Source organism: Papio anubis, chromosome 20, assembly GCF_008728515.1.
Source record: "Papio anubis isolate 15944 chromosome 20, Panubis1.0, whole genome shotgun sequence".
Classification (NCBI taxonomy): Eukaryota; Metazoa; Chordata; class Mammalia; order Primates; family Cercopithecidae; genus Papio; species Papio anubis.
In genome coordinates, this window is record NC_044995.1 from 10,577,164 (window position 1) to 10,594,086 (window position 16,923).

At 39.9% G+C, this 16,923-nt stretch overlaps 1 protein-coding gene across 1 annotated transcript in view; it reads right to left on the reverse strand.

The window, feature by feature from the left end:
• Positions 1-16,923, reverse strand: part of NLRP13 (NLR family pyrin domain containing 13) — a 47,547-nt gene that overhangs the window by 20,468 nt on the left and 10,156 nt on the right. Inside the window, exons 3-6 of the mRNA XM_031659304.1 lie at positions 11,625-11,693; positions 11,247-11,315; positions 10,574-10,642; positions 9,913-9,978 (exon numbers count right to left, since the gene is read on the reverse strand). Of these exons, the coding sequence (XP_031515164.1) occupies positions 9,913-9,978; positions 10,574-10,642; positions 11,247-11,315; positions 11,625-11,693 (273 nt within the window). The remainder of the gene's footprint in view (positions 1-9,912; positions 9,979-10,573; positions 10,643-11,246; positions 11,316-11,624; positions 11,694-16,923) is intronic.

Sequence of the window (16,923 nt, forward strand, 5' to 3'; positions counted from 1 at the left end):
TGAGCCCTCCTCACTCACCAGCTATCAGATTGTATCTCACTTCCTCGAAACACTTGAGGGCAACAAGGGATTTGGGCAGATGAGAGTCCCCCACTCACTGAAGACTGACCCAGCTCACTAGGGAACCGGTAACTGTAGAGCCTGCCAGTTTCCCAGGTCCCTGTGCCCATACAGCTTCAGCTGGTGAGGGCTTGGACTCTAGGCTGCCCTGAAGATCAAGGCTTTGTCTCTCCCATTCTTCCCATTCCTGGGTTTCTTCCCAAAATGACTACTGTGGGGTCAGTCACAGCACAAGAGCCAGCACGTCTAGAAAGGCTGGGGTGAGAAGGGGTTGAGCCTAGCTGTTCTTAGAGGCCTTCTGGGGCCTGTTAAGTATCCTGAGACAGAAATGAGCATTCTAGAGTACAGTGACCAAGGTACGTGGTAGGAGGCTGGATCGTGAATATCTTTGCTTCGAAAACCAAGGAATGAGACACCCTAATTTTTTAAAGCTCCTGGTTTTGTAAAGAATAGATTATGATGCATCAGTGTAAGAAAGGAGGCAGGGAAAACGGGCAGAAAGCTGCTACTATCTTCATCTAAGTGAAAGTGGGCACCTGGTAGACTAGAATGTATTTGTAGAATATACCCCATAAGGATATATAACTATTACATATCTGTAAAAAAAATTAGGAATGAGTGGTAATCACCATTCTACTTTCTACTTCTATGAGTTTAAGTTTTTTAGATCCCATATATTAGTGAGATGGGGCAGTAATTGCCTTTTTGTGCCTGACTTATTTCATTTACCATAATATCCAGGTTCATCCATATAGTCACAAATGATACAATTTCCTTCTTTTTAAAGGCTGAATAGTATTCTATTACATCTATAGGCCTTATTTTCTTTATCCATTCATCTGTTAATGGATACCTAGGTTGATTTCATATCTTGGCTATTGTGAATAGTGCTGCAATGAACATGGGAGTGAAAATCTCTCTGACATACTGATTTCTTCTTGCCAAGTGAAATAAGCCAGACACATAAAGACAAATGCCACTTGTATGTGGAATCTAAAAAAGTGAAACTCAGAAGTAGAGAGTACAACGGTGATTACCAGAGGCTGGGGAATGGGGTGGGGGAAGGAGAGAGGAAGAGGATAAATTTTGAGCAAAGGGTACAAAGTTTCAGGTAGACAAGAGGAATGAGTTCTGTGATGTATTGCATAGCAATGTAACTGTAGTTAATAACAATGTATTATATAGTTCAGCATTTCAGAAAGAATAGATTTTAAGTGTTCTCACCACAAAGAAAAAGTAAGTGTTGTGGATTGAGGAGGTTCGAGATGGCTGACTAGAGACATTGGGTGCCAGTTCTTAGAACCAAAATGACAAATAGGTAATTACAACCATGTGCGGTGGCTCATGCCTGTAATCCCAGCACTTTGGGAGGCCGAGGCAGGTGGATCACCTGAGGTCAGGAGTTCAAGACCAGCCTGACCAACGTGGTGAAACCCCATCTCTACTAAAAATACAAAAAGTAGCCAGGCGTGGTGGCGGGTGCCTGTAATCCCAGCTACTCAGGAGGCTGAGGCAGGAGAATCACTTGAGCCAGGGAGGTGGAGGTTGCAGCAAGCCAAGATCGTATCACTATACTCCAGCCTGGCCAATGGGGCAAGACTCTGTCTCAAAAACAAACAGAACAAATAGATAATCACAATTCAAATAGAGTATCAGGAGAGAATACTCGAGCCCAACAGTGAACTCATAGGAAGAAGCTGGGGCACAGAAAAAGGAAGAGAAGCCAACTTGGCCAGCAGAGATCAGCTAGGATAGGCTTGCCTTGCCCAGCTGCACCCAACTTCACTACCACCCCTCCATGACTGATCATGAAGCCCGAGCCACTATGCATTCCACAGATAAGCTCATTGCCTGATGCACAAGAAAGTTTCTCCTGGTGAACAAAGATCAAGCATAAAAGCTACTGCAACTGCTGCAGCTGGCTCTAACCTGCAAGTGTCATCTACTGGACTAGATGTCAAACTACACAACCCAATATGAAAGCTGCTGACACAAGTAAACAGTGCTTGGGAACCAGATAAGCTTCAAGACCTCACCAACCTGGCTCCACAGGAGACCAAGAGCCTACACACACACCTAGTAAACCACTACTAAAACCACATTTAGAAAGCCACTGCACTAATACTGTCTATAACCAAGGAATTCATACAGAGTCTTTGTCAATGAAAGCACTCAGAAAAGCCAAATGACCCTACTAAAATACATTATAGTCACATCCTCAAGAGAAAAAAATAGTCCCATCTAAACAGTAAATGCAAAAGTAAGAAGTGATAGTTTCTTCACATAAGAAACTAGTGTACAATTCTTGGCATATGAAAAAACTCGGGGTGTTATGACACCCCCAAAGGATTGTACTAACTCTCTAGCAATGAATCCTAACCAATGGACCCTAACCAAAATGAAAATGTAAAAAATGCCAGATAAATAATTTAAGATATTTTAAAGAAGCTCAGTGAGATCCAAGATAAATCATAAAATCTGTACAAAGAAATCAGAAAATAAATTCAGGAGATGAATGAGAAATTCACCAAAGAGATTTCTGAGAGAAAAATAAAATAAAACTTCTGGAAGTGAAAATTCATTGAAGTTACAAAATATAGCTGAAAATTTCAACAACAGATTAGACAAAGAAGCAGAAAGAATCTCAGAACTTGAAGGACTTTCAAATTAATTTAGTCAGACAAAAATAAACAAGATTTAAAAAAATGAACAAAGCCTTCGAAAGGTATGGGACTACATACAATGTCTGAACCTATGAATCATAGGTATTCCTGAGGGAGAAGGAAAAGCAAAAAGTTTTAAAAACCTGTTGTGGTAATAATTGAGAAAAACTTCCCTACTCTGGCAAGAGATCTAGGCATCCTGATATAAGAGGCTTAATGAACTTCAAAAAAATGCATTGCAAGTAGGTCCTCACTATGATATTTATTCATCAGACTAAGTTTAATGTGAAGGAAAAAACTTCCTAAAATCAATAAAAGAATCTAGTCACCTATGAAGCAAATCCCATCAGACTAACAGCAGACTTCTCAGCAGAAAACTTACAAGCTAGAAGGAATTGGAATTCTATTTTCAAAGGTGTTTTGTTTAAAGAAATAAAAACTGTTAACCCCAAGTTATTGTATCCTTCTACAATAAGCTTTATAAATGAATAAATAAAGTCTTTCTCAGACAAGCAAACAGTGAGGGAATTTGTCACCACTAGACTTGTACTACAGGAAATAATGGAAGGAGTTCTAAACATGGAAATAAAAGGTTGATACTTGCCATCATAAAAACACACAAAAGTATGGAATACACCAGTCTTATAAAGCAATTACACAAAGGAGAAAGAAATCAAATGATAACATGACAGAATTCCATCAAATCACAAAGAAAAGGAACAACAACAAAAATCTGCAAAGCAACTAGAAATCAACATTGTAACTGGAAAAAAAGGTCATATATCAATATTAACCTTCAACATACATGGATTAAATGCTCTTCTTAAAAGATATAAATTGGAAGAATAGATTTTAAAACATAAGCCAAATATATGTTGCTTTTAAAAAAACTCATCTTACTTCACTATAGACTGAAGGTAAAAGGTTAGAAAAAGATTCCACTTTTCCCCCTTTGCTTCACAAAAAGCAAACTGGAGTAGCTATACTTATATTAATTGAAAGAGACTTTCAACCAGCAATAGTTTAAGAAAAGGCAAAGAAGGTTATTATATAATGATAAAAGGATCAATTCAAGAAGATATAACAATCCTAAATATATATAAATCCATATCAGAGTACCTAGATTCATAAAACAAATACTAGACCTAAAGACAGCAAAACAACAATAATAGCGGGAGACTTTGACACCCCACTAACAGCACTAGACAGATCAAGACAGAAAATAAACAAAGGAAGTCTGAATTTAAATTGGACTTTAGACCAAATGAACCTAATACACATTTACAGAACCTTCTACTCAACAACTGCAGAATATACATTCTTTTCATCAGTTCATGGAACATTCCTTGAAATAGACCATATGTTAGGCTACAAAACAAGGCTCAATAAATTTTTTAAAAATTGAAATTGTATCAAGTATCTTCTCAGACTACAGTGAAATAAAACTAGAAATCAATCTCAAGACAAACTCCCAAAACTATGCAAATGCATGGAAATTAAACAACTGCTCCTAAACAATCTTTAGGTCAATGACAAAATTAAGACAGAAATTAAGTTTTTTGAAACTAAAATGGAGACACATCAAAACCTCTGATACAGCGAAATCAGTTTTAAGAAGTTTATAACATTAAATGCTTACATTAAAAAAAAAATACAAATTAACAACCTAACAATGCAACTCAAAGAAAAAGAATAAGAACAAATCAAACCCAAAGCTAGAAGAAAAATAACAAATCAGAGCAGAAATAGAGACCAAAATAACAATACAAAGGATCAATAGAACCAAAGGTTGGTTACTTTAAAAGATAAACAAGATTGATAGATGGCTAGCTATACTAACTAATGAATGAAGAGAAGATTAAACAAACTCAATCAGAAATGAAGAAGGAAACATTACAACTGATACCACAGAAACACAGAAGATCAGAGACTACTATGGACAACTCTATACTCAAACTAAAAAACGAAGAAGGAATAAATTTCTGGGAACATACAACCTACCAAGATTGAATCAATATAAATCCTGAACAGATCAAAAACAAGGAGTGAGTGAATCAGTAATTTTTAAAATAATTAACAAAAAAAATCCCAGTACCAGATGTATTTTACAACCAAATTGTACAAGACACACAAAAAAGAACCAGTACCAATCCTACTGAAACTGTTGCAGAAAAAAATGTTGAAGAGGAGGGAGTACCCGCTAACTCCTTTTATGAAGCCAGTATCATCCTGATACCAAAGCTCAACAAGGACACAAAAAGACAATTACAGACCACTATCCCTGATGAACGTAAGTGTAAAAATCTTCAACAATACCAGAAAACTGAATCCAACAATATATAAAAAAGATAATACACCATGACCAAGTAGGTTTTAATCCAGGAATACAAGGATGGTTCAACACTTACAAATCAATAAATGTGATTCACCACATAAACAGAATTAAAAACAAAACCATATGATCATCTCCATAGATGCATAGAAGCATTTGGTAAGATTCAGCATCTCTTCATTAAAAACCCTCAACAAACTAAGCTTCAAAAGGAACATATGTCAAATTAATAAAAGCCATATATGACAAACCCACAACCCACATTATACTGAATGGGAAAAAGTTGAAAACAGTCTCCCCAAGAACTGAAACAAGACAAGGATGCCGACTTTCGCCACTCCTATTCAATACAGTACTGACAGTCATAGAGCAATCAGGCAAGAGAAAGAAATAAACGGTATCTAAATTGGAAAGGAAGAAGCCAAATTATCTGTTGATAATATGATCTTTTATCTAGAAAATGCTAAAAACTCCTTTGAACGACTCCTAGATTTGATAAATGAATTCATAAAGTTTTAGTATTAAAACAAATCAATGTAGAAATATCAGTAGCCTTTCTAAATACCATAACGACCAAGCTGAGGACCAAATTAAGAAGGCAATCCATTTACAATAGCGTAAAAAAAAAACCACCTAGGAATGTTCAACCAAAGAAGTGAAAGATCTCCACAAGGAAAACTACAAAAAACTTAAGAAATTATAGATGACACAAGTAATGTTCATGGATCACAAGAATAAATGTCATTGAGATGACCATACTTTCCAATATATTGATTCAATGCAATTCCTATCAAACTCCCAGTGACATGTTTCACAGAATTAGAGAAAACAATCCTAAAATTCTTATGGAACCAAGAAAGAGCCCTAATAGCCAAAACAATCAGAAGCAAAAAGGACAAATCTGTATGCATCACATTACCTGACTTCAAATTATACTACCAGGATATAGTAAACAAAACAGCATGGTACTAGTACAAAAATAAACATATAGATCAATGTAACAGAATAGAGAGACCAGAAATAAAGCTATATATCTACAGCTAGCTGATCTTCCACAAAGTCAATAAAAACATACACTGGGGAAAGGGCAGTCTGTTCAATAAATGGTGCTGGGAAAGCTGGCTAGCCACATGCAGGAGAATAAAACTGGACCCTGTCTCTCACCATATCCAAAAGCTAACTCAAGATGGAATAAAGATTTAAATGTAAGACCCTGTAAAAATCCTAGAAGAAAATCTAAGGAAAACTTTTCTGGACATTGGCCTTGGCAAAGAATTCATGACTAAGACCTCAAAAGCAAATGCAAGAAAAACAAAAATAAACCAATGTGATTTAATTAAAAAGTGTCTACACAGCAGAAGAAGTAATCAAGTGAACAGATATCCTGCAGGATAGAATAAAATATTTGCAAAGTACACATTCAAAGGGCTAATATCCAGAACCTACAAGGAACTCAGTTTAAACAAAATAATCCCATTAAAAAATAGAGAAAGAACATGAGCAGACATTTTTTAAGAGAAAACATACAAATAGTCAAGAAGCATTAAAAAAATGCTCATTACCACTAGGCAGAGAAATGCAAATTAAAGCCTCTGTCAAAAAACCCAAATGTTTGCAAAGATTCAGAGAAAATAGAACACTTGTACACTGTTGGTATGAAAGTAAATTAGTACAAAAATCTATGAAAATATTAGATTTCTCAAAGAACTAAAAATAGAACTACCATTTGATCTAGCAATCTCACTACTGGGTATCTACTCTAAGAAAAAAAAAAAAAATCAAAGATACCTGCACTCCTGTGCTTATTGCAGCAATATTCACAATAGCAAAGATATGGAATCAGCCTAAGTGTCTATTAATGGATGGTTGGATAAATGTGGTGTGTGTATACACATGGAGAGTATTCATAAAAAATAATGTATTTTTCAGCAATATGGATAGAAGTGGAGGCCATTATCTTAAGTGAAATAAGTCCGACACAGGATAACAAACACCACATGTTCTCACTTATAAGTCAGAGCTAAGTAATGTGTACACATGTACTATACAATGGAATAGACATTGGACCCCAGAAGGGTGGGAAGGTAGGAGGGAATTGAGGGATGAAAAATTCCTTTAATAGGTACAATGCAGACGATTCAGGTGATGGCTCCACCAAAAGCTCAGACTTTACCACTACACGATACATCCATGTAACAAAATGGAATGCAAAGTATGTATTGAGTCAAGATAATATTTCTATTAATTTGGCAAATATTTGAAAGAATTTTTATTGATAGTTGGAAGGAAAAAGACACCCACAATATCACAGTGGATGACATTTTTTTACAGCCTTTTAGAGGATCAATTTGACTATAAACTTTAGATTATGTATATTTTTGTCTAGGAGTCCTACTTTAAGACTGTCTTCTACAGAAATATTTATGGATATGCACAATATGATATGGACATTTATCAAAGTATTGCTTAATGTTTTTAAAAAAGCCTGGAAGCCTAGATTTCTGTCAACAGGAAAAGGTTAAATATAAACCATGACGTATCCATACAAAGGTATATGGCAAAAGAATAATTACTCGATGTGATCCCAGAAAAATGATTAAGGATCTGGAGAAGAGGAACTTATCCTGGATTATCTTGGTGGAGGTGGGGTGGCTAATACAATTGCACGATATCCTCCTAACGTAGGAGCAGAGGGAGATGAGGCACAGACACCCAGAGGAAAAGACATAGCAGGTGGCAATGAGGCCACAGAGGTGGAGATGAGAGTCATGAGGCCACAACCCAAGAAATACCGGCAGCCACCATAGCTGGAAGAGACCAGAACAGATCTTCCCCCTAGAGCCTTTCTACCAACACCTTGATTTCAGTTATTTGATGTATTAGTCTGTTCTCACACTGCTAATAAAGACATACCCAAGACTGGGTAATTTATAAAGGAAAACAAATTTGATGGACTCACAGTTCCACATGGCTCGGGAGGCCTCACAATCATGGCGGAAGGTGAAGCGGGAGCAAAGACACGACTTACATGCTGGGAGGCAAGAGGGCACGTGCAGGGGAACACCCCTTTATAAAACCATCAGATCTCTGGAGACTTATTCACTATCATGAGAACAGCAAAGGAAAGACCCACCCCATGAATCAGTTACCTCCCATCAGGTCCCTCCCATGACACATGGGAATTACAGGAGCTACAATTCAAGATGAGATTTGGGTGGGAACACAGTCAAACCATATCATTTGGCCTCTCAAAGAGCTGTTTTGTTGGTTTCTGTTGGTTTTTTTGTTTTTGTTTTTTTGTTGGTTTTTTTTTTTTTTTTTGAGATGGAGTCTTGTTCTGTCACCAGGCTGGAGTGCGGTGGCACGATCTCGGCTCGCTGCAAGCTCCGCCTCCCAGGTTGAAGCAATTCTCCTGCCTCAGCCTCCCGAGTAGCTGGGGCTACAGGTACATGCCACCAAGCCCGGCTAATTTTTGTATTTTTAGTAGAGATGGGGTTTCACCATGTTGGCCAGGATGGTCTCCATCTCTTGACCTCGTGATCTGCCTGCCTCAGCCTCCCAAAGTGCTGGGATTACAGGCGTGAGCCATCGTGCCCAGATTTGTTTTAAGCTATGCAGTTTGTCATACAATTGGTTAATAGTGGCCCTAGGAAACTACTGCAGCACACAACCCTCACTGCAAGACTCAGCATCAATTTATAGGCCCAGGATACTGAATGCTAATGCTGTCACACACAGGAGAAATGATGTTATGGGAGGACAGAAGGGAAGAGAGATACCTACCATGACAAGAAGTCAGTAGATAACTGATTGGAAAACTAAGAAATAGCAGGAAATATGAATCATTTAGGACCATAGAAACAAATATCAGAAGTAGCCCCCAGAGTAGAGCAGACCTCAAGAGCTGGCCTGGAGGATTGATGGTTTGCATTACAAGTTCTGTTTCTGTGACTCTTTGGGGCTTGCATACATGCACAGGTATTTCTTTGATAAAACTAAACTGAGTACTAGAATGTGTGTTTTACTTTCTCAGTGTGAAAATCTCCATAGGGCCACCGACACAAGAACTACAGATGCCTATTAATTCACCTGTTAATAGGTAACCTCAATACCTCAATATCAGTTATTTAACAAAAGCACAAAGTCCAGAAGCAGACACCAGTGTGTGAGAACCTGCAGGAAAAGCAGATAATCCAGTTTATAGTAACCTATTTTTCTGTAGGAGATTGGTCAGGGTGGTGGGAGAAATTGTAGGAAAAACGCAAACCTTGGAAGGCAGTGGGGTGCGGGGGGGTTGCAAAGCTTCAGCTAAAAATGAGTTGAAGGCAGTGGTTCTTACCCCGGGGCAAAGGGTAAGAAGTAGGTACAAAAGAATGCAGGGGAGTTTATCTTAATAGCTTGTTTATCGTGTCTCCAGAAACACGGCCTTTCATCACCCATGTGCAGGGGTGGGGCATGACCATGTGAATTGCCCACAAGTGTGTTGACTCAAGGCCTTTGTCATTAAGTCTGTTCTAAATAAATGCCGCAATGCCAGCTTGTCAGGGCCACAGCTGCTAACTCTTTATAGCACCCTCCTCCGTGTCTGGGCAGCCCGGTCCCCTAGCCTGCTCTGCTCTTTTGCTGGATATCTGTGTCTGAGTGCACTTTTTCATCCATCATTCGGCCAGGGTCTGTGGATTAGACCCAGCATTTTTCAATAAATTGTACTGGAAGAAGTAGTTGGGAAGAGCTTTTAATTTCTTGCATACCATAAATTGAAGAAAATGTCAGTAGGAGGCAACTCTACTCTGGACCTAGTGAAACCAGTGCTCATCGAACAACCTGTCCATTACCAACATAAAGTAGTGTACACACCTGCTTCTTCTAGCATCTCTGGTTCTTCTTGGTTTAGATCTTGGCATCCCTGGACCTGTACATTCCCTGAAATAAACAGTGATGATGAGATATGAAAATACCCCAGACTGAAAATGGGCCACAATGATAAAGGCTCTCAGTAGAACCAACTCTATGGCAAACTTGAGAGTGAAGAGACTGGAGGAATCGGAACGCACAGTTTATATTTATTTAAGAGATGGAGTCTCACTCTGTCACCCACGCTAGAGTGCAGTGGTACCATCTTGGCTCACTGCAACCTTTGCCTCCCAAGTTCAAGAGATTCTCCTGCCTCAGCCTCCTGAGTAGCTGGGATTACAGGCATACACCACCAGGCCCAGCTGATTTTTGTATTTTTAGTAGAGATGGGGTTTCACCATGTTGGCCAGGCTGGTCTCGAACTCCTGACCTCAGGTGACCTGCCCGCCTTGGCCTCCCAAAGTGCTGGGATTATACACATGAGCCACTCTGCCCAGCCATAAGTTATTATTTAATAAATACTGGAAGAACTAGATGGAAAGAACTTAAAATTTTTTTATGTACCATAAATTCAAGAAATTTCAGCGTAGGCAGCAAACGTGGACCAATGAAACGAGTGCTCCATCAAGCAACCTGTCAGTTATTGACAAAGTAATGTACACACCTGTTTCTTCTTCTAGTTCCTCTGGTTCTTCTTGGTTTGGATCTTGGCATCCCTGGGTCTGCATGTTCCCTGAAATAAACGGTGACGATGAGATATGAAAGTACCCCAGACTGAAAATGGGCCAGCAGGAACAGAAGTCCCCAGTGGAACCAACTTTTTCTATGGCCAATGGGATTGAAGTGACTGGAAGAATCAGAATGCCTAGTTTATATTTTTTATTTATTTTTTGAGACAGAGTCTCACTCTGTCGCCCAGGCTGGAGTGCAGTGGTGCAATCTCAGCTCACTGCAATCTCCACCTTCCGGGTTCAAGTGATTTTCTTGCCTCAGCCTCCCGAGTAGCTGAGATTACAGGCACCCACCACGCCTGGCTAATTTTTGTATTTTTAGTAGAGATGGGGTTTCACCATGTTGGCCAGGCTGGTCTCGAACTCTTCACCTCAAATGATCCACCCGCCTCAGCCTCCCAAGGTACTGGGATTACAGACATGAGCCTTCTTGCCTGACTAAGTTATTATTTAATAAGAAATACTGGAAGAACTAGATGGAAAGAGTTTAATTTTTTTATGTACTATAAATTCAAGAAATTTCAGCGTAGGCAGCAAATGTGTACCAATGAAACGAGTACTCCATCAAGCAACCTGTTGATTACTGACATAAAGTAGTATATACACCTGTTTCTTCTTCTAGCTCCTCTGGTTCTTCCCGGTTTGGATCTTGGCATCCCTGGGTCTGCACGTTCCCTGAAATCAACAGGGATGATGAGATATGAAAATACCCCAGACTGAAAATGGGCCAGCAATAACAGAAGCCCCCAGTAGAACCAACTTTTTCTATGGCAAATGGGATTGAAGAGACTGGAGCAATCAGTATGCCCAGTTTACAGTAAGTTATTATTTAATAAGCAATACTGAAAGAATTAGTTGGAAAGTTTTTAATTTTTTATGCACTATAAACTCAAGAAATTTCAGAGTAGGCAGCGGATGTGGACCAGTGAAACGAGTACTCCATCAAGCAACCTGTCCGTGATCAACTTAAAGTAGTGTACACACCTGCTGCTGCTTCGAGCATCTCCACGTCTTCTTGGGTTGGACCTTGGAGCTCCTGGGTCTGCACATTCCCTGAAACAAACAGTGATGATGACATGTGAAAATAACCCAGACTGAAAATGGACCAGCAATAATGGAGGCTCTCAGTAGAACCAACTCCTTCTATGACAAACTGGAGGTTGAAGGTCTGATTCCTTCAGTTTTCTCAAGCTCCATTAGCCCAACTGAAGATGCAGTGTGCACTCGGGAAAGTCCATAGCACACGCTAAGCACATTCCTGCCTCAGGTCCTTGGCTCCAGCCCTCCCCGCTGCCTGGATCCCCAGACATCTGCTTAGTTCACTCTCAAGGCTCTACTCAAATCTCACTTCCACAATGGTGCCTGATAAGCCTGATTATGACTACCACCTATATCTTTAAACACATACCTTAGCCTCTCCCCACCTGCCTTATCCTCCACATTTGCACTTGTCACATTTCAACACACCATGTGATTTATGTATTATGTCTATTGCCTGTCTAGGGAGATGGCTAGTCTGTTCATGGATTCATCCCAAATGTGTAGAACAGTACCCCACACAGAGAAGCCGCTCTAATATCTTTGGAATAAAATACCATAGGAATAAAAGCACCAAGAATTGGGTTCAAACCAAGTCCCTCAATTTGCTGCACCATCACCACTCTGAATGTCCCCCTTCCTCGTGAGCTAGAAGACTTCATCTATGACTCAGTGGCCAAACTCATTTTACTGTGTAGTACATAGTTGCTATGGGCCAATACCTTATAAGGGATTTGCATCTAAAGAGACATGGCTCTAATATTTACAACTCCATTGACTGTCACTGTTTACATGGCTTGTTCTGGTTAGCAAGCTGAGTCCTGTACTTCCTCCAGATGTTCCATGTTCCTTTAGAGAACAAGAATCCATCCTTCTCTAACCATGGTCGCCTAGGTCAAAGAATCCCAGCTCTCTGAAGCTCTACAAACCCTACCTATGGAGTCTGAGTCCTATGTCCATATATTCAAGCTGAAATCTGTCCTGAATTCTAAACCTCCTAGAAGCAGGGAACCCAAGTAGGAACGTTTTGCTAGGCATAACCCAAGCAGAAGAAAAGTAGACGATTTTCCCCCGTTGCTGGCTCTGGTTTATCCAAAAGCCAACTGTCTGACACGTGGCATTCCTCTGTTGCAAACGAATCCAACGCTGTGAGCCTTCCAGGTGATAGCTTTACTGTCAAGGATCAGGCATCACCATCTGGATCTTAATAGATGAAGACTCTAGATTTAGCAGGGACCACCTGTCATAAGAGCCACGCTGTTCTAGATGAACAGCCTAGCAGGACCAGTACATGGCTTCAAAGAGAAAACAAAGGTTAAAAATTAGTAAGTTTTTGCTTATTCTCCCTAATGCTTAGGGAACTTTGCAAGGACATGAAGAAATAGCAAAGAGCAGGTGTATGGAAGTTCCACTGGTCCCTCACCAGGCCTAGGTATTCCTCCATTCTCTGGTGAGGCGCACTTATCTGAGTATGTTTTAAATGCCAGAGGAGCATGTTTTTAGATCACCAGCCTATTCTTCCTACACCCAACATTACTCCCCCAGGCCCCATCGATTTACTTAGTAGGGTCTTTATCCTAATCCTAGCCACCCCTGAATGGAGGGAAGTATGGGTTGTTTACACATAAATATGCACTTTAGTCAGTGTGGTCCCTGTTCCCATTGCATGTGTTAAACCTCACTGCCAATGTGGAGGATGGTGGGGGAAAGTTTGGCCTTGTCTTCAAGGTTGCCCCCAAAAAATGCTTTAGTGGGAAGTGATTCCTACATAATTAAAAATGCAATGCAGGAAGAATATAGAGTACTTTTAAACGTTTAAATGTTTATGTATATAACGAAATAACTTTGAAAAGTATGAATTCTACCCAGGCATGGCCAGATGATTTTTGACAAAGTTGCAGAAGCAATTCAATAGAGAAAGTTCTTTTCAACAAACGGTGCTGGAGCCAGTGGATATCTATACATGGAAAAAATAAAGAAAAGAAAAGGGATGGCAACCTAAACTTTACACCTTATACAGGAGAAAAAAAAATCAACCCAAAGGAGAGAATAGATTTAAGTATAAAAGGTAAAAACCAGCCCAGCACGTTGGCTCACACCTGTACTCCCAGCACTTTGAGAGGCTGAGGCAGGCAGACCATGAGGTCAGGAGTTTGGCATCAGCCTGGCCAGCAAGGGGAAACCCCATCTCTACTAAAAATACAAAAGATAGCTGGGCATGGTGGCAGGTGCCTGTAATCCCAGCTACTTGGGAGGCTGAGGCAGGAGAATCGCTTGAACCCTGGAGGCAGAAGTTGCAGTGAGCCAAGATCATGCCACTGCACTCCAGCCTGGGCTACAGAGCAAGACTCCATCTAGAGAAAAAAAAAAAAAGTAAAAACTATGACACATTTGCCTTTGATTATTCTCTTTTGGCTATGGAATAAAGTCTAATTCCTTTCAAAATAATCCCAATTCTGACTTCCATTTGTACACCTATGGAAGCCAGTGTACAGGGCACTAAGAACCATCTGATCCACCAGTGGAAGAAATAGATTCTTCGACTGCAAATTTGCAGACCATATCCTTGGGTGGGGTGGAGGGTGTGTGTGTAGTGAGGTGACACTCTCCCAGCTCTGATACTGCTGGCGAGGCACCATGCTTAAACAATCACTCATAAACCACCAGGGCAAGTGACGCTATCAGATAAAAAACCACCCCAAAGATCAACTAACATGGGAGTTCCTTCTCCGTGCCCAATGCCTTCTAAGCATTTCACCCTAGAAATGTAGAGATTGGAACAGTGCACCCAGTTTAAGAAAGAATTGCAGCCCCGTGGTAAGATCATTTGTCCAAGGTTACCGTTCGTCAGCTGGAACTAGCCTTTGAATCCAGGCATCCTGACTCTAGAACCTGAGCCCTTAAGCCAATAATCCCTAAAAGACAGTACATGGGTCCCTGTATACACATGTGTGTCCGCAAACTCACTCTCAAATGCATATTCCACAACACTGGTCAAGTACAGAGATACTCACGGTACAGTTTCCTAGATGATGGGGCTAACGGGGCACTAAGAACCACAGGATCCACCTGCCGGGCTTTTATCATCCCCTGCATGACTGGTGAAGTGGATGTGGCCCAGGGCTTTCTCCTGCTTGAGAGGTATCTTCCACATGACCCACGCCTTTAGAAGGCCAAGTAGGAACCAGACAAGGACCAGGGAAATGGGGCTCCTCTGATGTGCCCCGCCCGGCCCTGCAGCCTTCAGGCAGGAAGTTGATGCTGCCATTCAGAATCAGCAACAAGAAACAAAGGAGAAACGCTTGAGGGGAGGGACACCCCATCTACCCTGATGTGGTTATGAGGCATCGCTGGCCTCTATCCCAATATCTCACATACCCCATAAATAGATACACCTACTATGTATCCAGAATTTTTAAAATGTAAGTTTAAATTTTAAAAAAATCAGTGACAAGAAACAGGATAAATGCTTGAGGTGATGGACACTCCATTTACCCCTGTGACTATTACCCAATGCATGCCAGTATCAAAATATCTCATATACCCCGTAAATATATATACCTGCTATGCATCCAGAATTTTTAAAATTTAAGTTTGAATTAAAAAAAAAATCAGTGACAAGAAACAGGATAAATGCTTGAGGTGATGGACACTCCATTTACCCCTGTGACTATTACGCCATGCATGCCAGTATCAAAATATCTCATATACCCCATATATATACCTACTATGCATGCAGACTTTTTAAAATTTAAGTTTAAATTAAAAAAAAATTAGTGACAAGAAACAGGATAAATGTTTGAGGTGATGGACACTGCATTTACCCCTGTGACTATTACCCAATGCATGCCAGTTTCAAAGTACCTCATATACCCCATAAATATATACACCTACTATGTATCCAAAAACTAAGTTTATATTTTTAAAACTCAGCAACAAGAAAGAAAGTTCTTCCTTTGAGAGCATTCTCTGTGCAAATTCCTCTCTCCAGGACTCTATAAAGAGAGATATTTGGTTGGAAACAGAATTTAAGAGTTCTAAATCTCTATTTCCAATCTCTGATATCCTTTCTTCAGGACTAAAACACCAAAAGCAATGGCAACAAAAGCCAAAATTGACAAATGGGATCTAATTGAACTAAAGAGCTTCTACACAGCAAAAGAAACTGTCATCAGAGTGTACAGGCAATCTGCAGAATGGGAGAAAATTTTTGCAATCTATCCATGTGACAAAGGGATAATATCCAGAATCTACAAAGAACTTAAATTTACAAGAAAAACACAACCAATCCCATCGAAAAGTGGGAGAATTATATGAACAGACACTTCTCAAAAGACGACATTTATGCAGCCAACAGACATATGAAAAAAAAGTTCATCATCACTGGTCATTAGAGAAATGCAAATCAAAACCACATTGAGATACCATCTCATGCCAGTTAGAATGGCAACCATTAAGTCAGGAAACAACAGATGCTGGAGAGGATGTGGAGAAATAGGAACGCTTTTACACTGTTGGTGGGACTGTAAACTAGTTCAACCACTGTGGAAGACAGTGTGGTGATTCCTCAAGGATCTAGAACTAGAAATACCATTTGACCCAGCAATCCCATCACTGTGTATATACCCAAAGGATTATAAATCATTCTACTATAAAGACACATGCACACGTATGTTTATTGTGGCACTGTTCACAATAGCAAAGACTTGGAACCAACCCAAATGCCCATCAACAATAGACTGGATTAAGAAAATGTGGCACATACATACCATGGAATACTATGCAGCCATAAAAAAGGATGAGTTCATGTCCTTTGCAGGGACATAGATGAAGCTGGAAATCATTCTCAGCAAACTAACACAAGAACAGAAAACCAAACACTATGTTCTCACTCATAAGTGGGAGCTAGACAGTGAGAACATATTGACACAGGGAGGGGAACATCACACACTGGGCCTGTCAGTGGGTGGGGGGCTAGGGGAGGGATGGTATTAGGAGAAATACCTAATGTACATGATGGGTTGATGGGTGCAGCAAACCACAATGGCATGTGTATACCTATATAACAAAACTGCACATTCTGCACATGTACCCCGAAACTTAAAGTATAATTAAAAAAAAGAAATTAAGACAGTAAAAAAAAAAAAATTCTAAATCGCATTCCCTAGTTGTCTGCTTTATATCTGCCTATTACAAACAAGAATATCTGAAGGCTTTAAAAATGAGAGGGACAGGGAAAAAGAGG